The sequence below is a fragment of the Diorhabda sublineata genome, chromosome 5 (genome assembly GCF_026230105.1).
Source record: "Diorhabda sublineata isolate icDioSubl1.1 chromosome 5, icDioSubl1.1, whole genome shotgun sequence".
NCBI classification, from domain to species: Eukaryota; Metazoa; Arthropoda; class Insecta; order Coleoptera; family Chrysomelidae; genus Diorhabda; species Diorhabda sublineata.
This window is the reverse complement of record NC_079478.1, coordinates 25807736-25817653: the sequence shown is the minus strand read 5'-3', so window position 1 is coordinate 25817653 and position 9918 is coordinate 25807736. Positions and strand designations below refer to the sequence as shown.

At 34.8% G+C, this 9918-nt stretch overlaps 1 protein-coding gene across 1 annotated transcript; it reads left to right on the top strand.

Moving 5' to 3' along the window:
* Positions 1-1489: 1489 nt before the first annotated feature.
* LOC130444679 (uncharacterized) lies at positions 1490-2887 on the top strand. Its single transcript, XM_056779955.1, has one exon. The coding sequence runs from the start codon at positions 1490-1492 to the stop codon at positions 2885-2887; it is 1398 nt and encodes a 465-aa protein (XP_056635933.1).
* The last annotated feature ends 7031 nt before the right edge of the window (positions 2888-9918 follow it).

Below are 9918 nucleotides of genomic sequence, written 5' to 3'. Positions count from 1 at the left end.
ATGTATAGTTTTAGTGTGCTGCGTGTTAGTGAATAGTTCACTGTGTTAACTATTTGTGAATGAAATATGTGACTTAAAAGTAACAGAATTAAAAGCAGAATTGGGATCCTCCTTTTATTTCAACAATGTTATCAATCTGGTTAGTAAAAAAACATAGTTTTTACAATTATAATCAATTTCTTAGTGTATTGATAAATTACGTGACATGAACCGTGTATATAAATTTATACCTCTGCTTCATGGAGAACTCTCAATAAATACGAACATCAAATTCTTAGAAACTAAAAATACATCTAAAACTAACATCAAAAGAAATTTTCACCGTTGTTATTAGAAAAGCATTTATATTACATTTTTTGCAGTACTGCATAATTAGATCAGTGAAAATATTGCATGAAATACAACCCAATTAGTTTTGACTAATTAGTGATTACGAAAATGTGGAATTTCCAGTTGAAAAGCGGATCTTTGATGTGAGTGATTGAATTTCTCCATTTCTACGGCTGTTAAATCGAACGCAAATTTAGTGTCCCTAGGATATGATTAACAATTACTCGGTTCTGGAGAAGTTGCGAAGCATCACTCCTATTATATGTATTTCTGATTGTAACAGTTTGCAATTCAAATTATTATAATTGACTCAATCAATTAATATTGTGGTGAGACCACTTATATCATGTCATGTACAATAACTGTGTTAATTATGATTCAAATGGTGTATGATTCAACTCTATCACTATTAAATTCCTCCAAAAGCCTTCATTTCTTAATATGTTTGAATTTCTCATCTAATTTAGAACTAGTATTATTTTTAACTTGTGAGTTTGAGGATGTTACGTGTATAAATGATATTCAGCTATCATTTGTCATGCTCCACTAATCTTAATTCGTTAAGGAATTATATTACCCAGCAGCTCCTAATCAGGAGTTACAGATCTTACCAGATGTTTTTTAAAGTATTGTTGCTTATTAAATGATTTCATCTTTGCCAATACTAAGTATTAGGTATAGAGGAAATGTGCCTATGATGGACCCCCGCCAATGATGGACCACTAGCTATATTTTCAAATTTACCGCGCATATTACACTACCACCATATTGGTTCGGTTGAATGATGCTTATAGTCAGTTGTTTACAAGCGCTCTTGCGAATCTAAACCGTTTTGTGAAAATAAATAAATAAATTGAAATTGGTATGTATTGATATAACAAAGTAGCATGGCATGATGTTAGATAACTTTTGTTTTACTCTTAGCTAGAATCTGATTTTGTTACTACAGCTTGATAGAACTATTGCATGTTGATTGGCGAGTAAAAATTGAGGTTATGGCGGAGAACAAAAAAAATTGAGATTTTTATCTGATTTATGCAATATGGCCTATGATGGACTACTTAACGGATCCCAATGATGGACCAGCGGTCCATCATTGGAACTGAAATAAACAAAATAAATATATTGTTTTAGTAGTTTTTCTTTTCCATTTATAGAGATGGCATCCAAAAAAAGACAACAGTGGGACGAGCATGATATGCGAGAGGCTATTGAGAACGTACAAGATCACAGTATGGGCTTTAAGTTGGCTGCAAAGACCTTCAATGTTCCCAAAACAACTTTGCGAAGGCGTTTGGCTAAACAGGACAGTTCCAAGGGTAATTTGGGAGGACGAACCGCAATTTTCTCTAAAGCCATCGAAGAGGAGATTGCAGGATATATTATTGATATGGAAACACGTTTTTTTCGTTTAACCTCTAAAGATTTGCGGCGGATGGTATTCGAAGTAGCCGAAAAAAATAAAATACAGCATCGTTTCAATCGTGAAACAAAAATGGCAGGTTGGAAAAGGGTGAGGGGATTCCTGAAGCGCAATCCACGAATTTATTTGCGTAGTCCAGAAAGTACATCATTAGCTAGAGCCCAGGCTTTTAACAAGCCTAATATTCAAGCCTATTTCAATGCACTATCTAACACTCTGGAGCAGTACAACTTTCCTCCCGAAAATATATTTAATATGCATGAGTCAGGTTTGACTACGGTCCAAAAGAAATGTCAAAAAATTTACGCTTCAAAAGGTCGGAAGCAAGTTGGTGCACTCAGCAGTGCAGAGCGTGGGCAGCACGTGACCGTAGTGTGCGCAATGAATGTCATGGGCACTTACATCCCTCCTGCTCTTATTTACCCTCGTCAAAGGATGAACGATGAGCTTATGAACGGTGCTCCCGTTGGTAGCATAGCTTTCGTACAAGAAAAAGGTTGGATGACCAGTGAAATTTTTTGTAGATGGCTAAAGCATTTCGTGAAGTATACGAAAGCATCTAATAACAATAAGGTTCTTTTGCTCCTAGATGGGCACAGTAGCCATAAGAGTCTCGAATCTCTTCAGTTTGCAAAAGAAAATGGGGTAATTGTGTTCTGCTTCCCGGCACATTGTTCACATCACGTTCAACCATTGGACGTAGGATTCTTCCGTCCTCTTCATACGTATTTTGATCAAGAAATTCAATTATGGCTTCGTCAAAACCCGGGGAAGGCAGTGACTCAATTCAAAATAGCAGGTCTTCTCAATCAAGCTTATTTGAAGAGTGCTGTACCATCAAATGCAATAAATTCGTTCGAACAGACTGGGATTCATCCTTTCAATCCTCATGTCTTCGAGGACTGGCAGTTTGCACCAGCTTTGGCAACGGATGAGCAGATTCCCGAGGCTCAAGGAGATATCATCGAGAACCAAATGGAATTAGAAATTCAAACCCCATCCACATCTGGTCTTAACATGTCTTCATCGTCAGTTCTCGACATTTCTGTGAAGGAAATTTGTCCTCCCCCTCAAACTGTAGCAATTGGTACTGATAAAAAAAATGCAGAAGAAGGGGAAAAACTGGTCATTTGAATTCAACACCAGAAATTCATGAACTCAAAGAGTGGACTCAAAGTGGATTCGTTGTCAAAAATGTAACTCGTGGTGCCATAATGAGTGCGCTGGTGTTTCCTTCCATTGCAAGTCTTTTATTTGTGAGCTCTGTACCTAACGTGATGTTAGTTTGTTCTATATTTTTTCTAATAAAACTTTAAAGACATTTTTTTTTCATTTATTTTAAAGGGGTCCGACATGGGCAGATGTGTGCCAATGATGGACCCCTCGACTACTTTTTTAAAAATAGCTATGCTATTAAACAGGAAATTATTTGGCAGAAAAATCTTCCTATACTATAATAAACTTCGAGCTAAGTATATATTTTCATGTAAAAAAAATTAATAAGTCCAAAACTAAAAAAGTTGTAATGATATTTCCTTAAGGGGTCCATCATAGGCACATTTCCCCTACATATTTTCTCCTGCCAGCTTATCAACTATCACATGGTATCCAATCCCTTGTGAACCTAAACCAATATTAAAGTCAACCCTAATTCGTTGTGATATATAATCCACTCTCTATCCATTGAAACTAATCATGGGCAAGAGATTCTGACTCAGAAACTTTTCTAACCACCTTTAAAAAAATACGTATCTGCTTCTATTCAATACCTTCCGAACATTCATTTTTGTCTCAAATGTGCACATTTGAGAAAACATTTAATTTTTTTGTAGGAAAGTTGTTTCTTTTGATCATATTTCGAGCCAATATTGATTCAAAGATTGATTTGGGAATCAAATTTAACAATAAAAATATATATATAGAGATAATCAGTTCTTTCCCGATGAAAGTATATTAGGTGAATACAAATTCGCTTAACCAGGAAAATTGGAGAGTAATTATGATTCATTTCTCTTACAACCAACGTAGAAAATACTTCATCTTATTTGGATATTTATATGGACTTTTATTTGTGCCGATATTCAGAAGTATACAAAACGGTAAAAAAAAAGGTAGAAAAAATATCCCATTAACAGTGACGGCCTTCAAAAAATTGATTTTTTGGAGTAAATAATAATACATTTTATCCAGAAATTTCATCAATAATATTATTGATGATACGCAAATCAATTACTGTACATATTGATATAGCTGAATAGGTATTTAAAAGACCTTCCAAATAATGTATTGAAACACTCACCCAAATTACAATTTCCAAACAACAAACTAATTTCATACAAATAGCTATTTATACTGTGGAAGTGAAGGAAACATCACAACCCAGAAGCGCTCTGTTTCAACAATCCATTTTTCAATCAACTTCAGTTTTATCAGACAATTTCACTCTCGATCTGTAACAAACGCAAGCACGACGAAAAAAATCACTACAATCTTAGCCCCGCAAAGGAAAATATTCCTATTGGCAGGAAACGAAGTATGTAGTGGGTATAATTGAATCGATCACAGCGCTCGATGTGGCCAGATTAACTTTAATGGTTGTTGTGTTGTTGCAGTCGAAAATACAAGCAAAAGAAATAAGTTTAAATTCCACATACTTTCAGTAGCTAAGTGAGAAGTGAAGAGAATAAATAAATTGATAAATGCAGTGGGGAAAAACAGTGATTAGTCTACAAACTGATTTTGTAAGATGCCAACTTAGAATAGAGTATGTTTACTCTGAATATATAGAATATTTGCATTTAAGTGAATGTAATAAATATAATTGGCGACCAATATAGAATAGAGATTCCCTGTAACGCAAATCAAGAATATATAAAAAATTAGGAGACAAAATAAAAGAACGACCAATAAACGCTGAGGACGATGTAAACGCGAGCTGGGGCAATATCAGAAAGAATGTAAAAAGGCGATGCTGAAAAGGCGATAGGTACAGACATATAGAACGTTACAATCAGCAGAAACTTACAACAGATATAAATTTATTAGGAATGATACTAACTCACTAGTTAGGCAGATAAGAACATTGGGGACAATTCTGGAAAAAATTGGAGGAAGACTTCTACAGCGCCCATATTCAGTTATGGAGTGTGATAAAACGTCACCAAGTCCCGAAGACTTCAGAAAACAGAAAATCTTCAGGTCAGGATGGAGTCCATAATGAACTACTGAGCTACGGTGGTCAACATCTCACACAAGAACTTACAAATCTTATCCGAAAATCACTGCTATATTGTAAAATAGGAGACAGATGGTAAACCAGTACAATTACACTAATGAGTAAAAAAGGAAGTAGACATGATTCGGCTAAATACTGGTGGATAAATTTACTAGATACATCGAAACTCGTTGCAAAAAATATCACCAATAAAACTAACTCGATTACAATTTAGACGATTAGAAGCAAGGATACAGATCAGAAAGATCCTTCGTAGATGCAGTATTTATCCTACGACAACTGAATGAGAAATACATAGAAGATAATGAACCAGCATTCCTATGCTTCATTAACCGTACAGAAGCCTTCGAACGTATTCAAAGTTGAAGATTTATTCACTGATTATACAATAGAAACAAACCTATCAATATAATCAAGACCATCAAAAACTTAGACACAGACAATCAAGTTGAGGCTCGTATACATACTAAACAAAAAAAACCCATACCAGTCAACAAGGAGACTTAGTTCCATGTTATTCAACATACTAATTAATGGAATCATGAAAAAGGTTTGGCAAAGATTACGTAATGGGGGGTGGAGAAATCAAAATCATGTGTTATGCCGATGATCTCATGATATATGCCGAAAATGGAAAAACAGTATGAAATACAACCACCTTTGAATTGACATAACCAGTCATGGAAACGTAGAAGTCAAGGTAAGAGGACAAGTAGCTAGAGCAAATAAGGCCGCAGGATGCCTTCAGAACCTAGTATGGCGAAGCAAATACTTAAGACAAAAACAAAGACACAAATTTACAAAGCGACAACATCAAAAACGATTCAACTCTTGGAAAATGAAAATTTTCAGAGGGATATCCAGTAAAACACTAATAAACCGAGAACGAAGCGAAAAAATTATGTAGATAGACGTAGATAAATTTAACGAATAGGTATCACAGCGTAAAAAACAGTGAAACCAACCTGTACGTTGAACGACAGTCGATAGACTGGTAAAAATAACGAGGGATAAATCTCTAATAAATATAATAAGTAATAAGAACACGAAGTTGAGGTGGACCACGAACGAAGTGGAGTAAAACTATAGAGCCAGCATGAGGAAAGATATCGAAGAAAGGACAGGTACTACACCTATTATTGAAGAAACAAGAAGAGTTGTATAAAGAAATATACAATTGGATGCCGATTTATTAGAATATTTTCCCCTCTTTCTCTCCTAGAACAGTACGTTTCATCTTCCGCTACGTTAGTGAACGCAGGAATAGCATATTTGTTTAACAAAACAGTGGCAGTCGATTTCTGAAATTGAAAATTTTTAGACTTAGATGTGACATTGAACTTGAAAATTTTTTATATTTACTTTTTTTATCAAGAGAAATTATCCCTATTTCATCTTTAAAAACATGATGGCAGTGTTTTGTGATGAGTATTAATTATATTTGAGGGTACTTATGATTTTTTTTGTACGGATCTTACATATTTCATAGGATTGTCAAGCATGATTTTATGCTATGAGATATCATTTTCGTCAAACACCCTACCAACATCAGAGCTATTCACAAATTTAACCGCATCCCACAATCAATATCACTTATATCACAAAAACTTAACCTAACGAACAACACATAAAGTTTTTAATCTACATCGAAGACACACAAAACCAGGGAGGTATCACATTTTCAAGCAGTCTTGCACTATCGGTAAACCGATGATAAATAATTTTTCTCTACTTCATTTCCTCTCTTATTCCTATGCAAAAAATATTACTACTAGTCAACGCCGTGTTCGTCGACCACTATTATGAATGGAATATTTGTTGTCAATCACATCAACAACCCTCATTAATAGAGTTATAATACAATGTTCGTAAAATCGGTGTTCTTGATATCAGCGCACTTTTGTTGAACCGTTTATTTCAACTTTCATTAGAGAAAGAAGCTGCAGATCTTAAAAAAATGAGAATCACACATGAAAAATCAATATTTTTAAAAAATTTGCAGAAATTTTGGATTTTATTGATAAAGAGCCCTTTTCCCTGTCACGGCACTGGATGTCCTACGGTTGTTGAATAAATATTTATACACAAACACGTTCTGAATTTGGTGAGAATAAAATAAATAAAAATATTAACGAAATAGAATGACAAACCGGGTCGTCAGCGTCGAGTAGCCTCTGATTATATAAAAATCCCTGGATATGGATAAACCTATTTAAGACGGGACGTGTGCCAAATTTTTAAATAGACCTTTTTGTTTATATTATTTCAATGGTGAAAAAGAAAAATATGAGCTGAATTTTCCTTGTAAAAACGACATGAATACAAAATACTTTCATATTCATGCCCGTTATCTATGAAAACCGGAATAACAAAAATTTGAAAACTAGTTATATCGGGTATTAGTTTCTCATCAATAATACTACTATACCCACAATGTTTCTCAATTTCCATATACGCTACGATCAATTCGCTTCGATTTTTGGTGATGGAGAAATATAAGAAAAATGTTCGCTCTGTAGAACACATAATTTTAAAATCAAAATCAAAAAAAGTCCATGTCAATTAATGCAGAGAAATTGCTAAAAAAATTCATTCGCGGTCGTTTAAAAGACGTCTATAAGATCGTGAAAAGCGACGAATCATGGATCTGTCTTTATGAGTCCGAAACTAAACAATAATCGACAGTATAGTCTTTTAAGACCATCCAAATCCAACAAAGTTGTTCGCGCATGAAGAACTTCGAAGTATATGGTCGCCTGTTTTTCCAGAGTACTTGGAAATATCCAGAGACACCAATCGCAGAAGAAGAATCTTTTTCTATCACGACAATGCGAGCTTTCATCAGTTCAAAAAATAACGTTTTTGAACAGTCAAAACATCGAATTGATGAGACATCCACCGTTCTGTTCTTGTTTGACCCACAATGATTTCTTATTCCCGCAGATTAAAAATAGATTGTGAGGTCAACGTTTTTCTACATCCGAAGAAACGGTTGATGTGTCCGAATCACATGTTTAGGGATATTTTGGAAAACAATTAAGCCACATCCAATTCTAAATATTTGTTTTTACTTGTCTATCTCAAAACTTGAGTAGAAACTTTCCTACCTCGAAAGAACTCAACCGGTACACCACAAATAAACAAGTTCAACTCATTTCCAACAACTGGGAATTCAATTGAGGGCTGCAACCATCCCGGATTTCTATAGATTACTCCCAGTCTTATTTTCAATATACAGTAATCTGAGTTTTTTTTTTTAATTTATAACTGCTTTTATTCGTTGGGCTATTTTGGATACTCAGCTGATGCGAATTGATTATTATTTTTGATAAATTCATTTGTCGTTGAAACGTTTTCTTATTGTTCACAGCAATAGATATTGATTTAAATAATCATGTATGGGGATAGCTTCTTCAGTTTTTTTTTATTCAATTCATGAGGCGTTTCTAGCTTTTCCACATTTATTGTATACTATTATCGTCGTTACTTAAAAAGTTGGTGATGTTCAATTTAATAATGGTTGTTCACCCCATCTAAGTACCAGTTATTCATATACTTTAACTGATGCCGAATACCACTTCCTAAGCCCTCCAGCCGAAGACGTAAGGCTACACAGTGATAAAAATCTACTTATAATAATGAATAACAATTTGTTACCTCTCTTCCAGTCTCAAACAATATTAGGGTGAAATAAAAAAATATGCTAACCATAGCTACATATCAGCTGGAAAGCCTACCTAGTGGCCCACTGATCGAAGTTACCTGACGTAGTAGATTTCAGCAAGAACAAAGATATTTCTAAAAACTTCCTTTACGTACAATCATGATATAAACTTTCATCTAATCATTCACCTTATTTAATAGATGTAAATACAGAGAGCCACCAACACTACATAACAGATTTTCTGACTAGAACGTATTCCGCAACGTACTTGACGAGACGCTAGACCTCAAGATTCCACTTAAAACAAATATCGATATTGACAAAGCACATGTGACTTATTTTAGAACTATTAAACTTGGAAGCCTCATAAATTTAGTAATTAGCATATTATACGAGGTTTTATTATAAAAATTAGTCTGCAATCGAATGCTCCTCTTCAATTTACTCCCCTTCCCTCGTCATGCACCTTTCCATACGTTTTTTCCATTGATCGAAGCAGTGCTGGAAATCTTCTTTGGTGAGAGCCTTTGGGAGATTTTATCTTCAGAAATAAAAAAAGTCGCACGGTGCCAAGTCTGGTGAGTACGCCGGATATTCGAGCACAGATAGCGCGTTATGGGCAACAACTCGAGTCGCTTCTCACGAACTCGTTCTCGTAGTGTTGCCAAAACTTACAAATAGTAAGTCTTGTTGACAGTCTGACTCTCTGGAACCCATTCAGTCATCACGATACCGTTAATGTCGAAAAAGAAAGGAAAATCTTGCCGTGAATTTTGATTTGCTCTCTCGGCCGTCACTAAAGCGCTTACACCACTCATAAACATGCGCACGAGATAGAGAATTGTCCCCATAGGCCTCTTTCAAAAATTTATAGCATTCAGTCGGAGTTTCTCTATTTACCGAGAAATTTGAAATTGATACGCTGCTCCTGTTTTTCGTCCCAAATGGTTTTCGGCTCGAGAAAAAAACACGTTCCGCGTTCGTTTCAAACCACTACTTCACAAATACTATAATAGTAACGGAAACGTGTTTTGGAACGTGTATAGACAAGACACCTAGATACCCAACGCACTACTCGTTTTTACTCCACCTGTCTATGGCGTCCTCTAGTCTCGTTATTTAATAGCCAGACCTCGTAGACCCCAATATCAAATTAAATAATTCATGTAAAATTGTAAATAAGAGTGAATAGTCACTGGACTATTTTCCTGTTTATTGTAACAACCAATTTACTTAATGTAACTACTTTGCAGATTGCAAATAAAG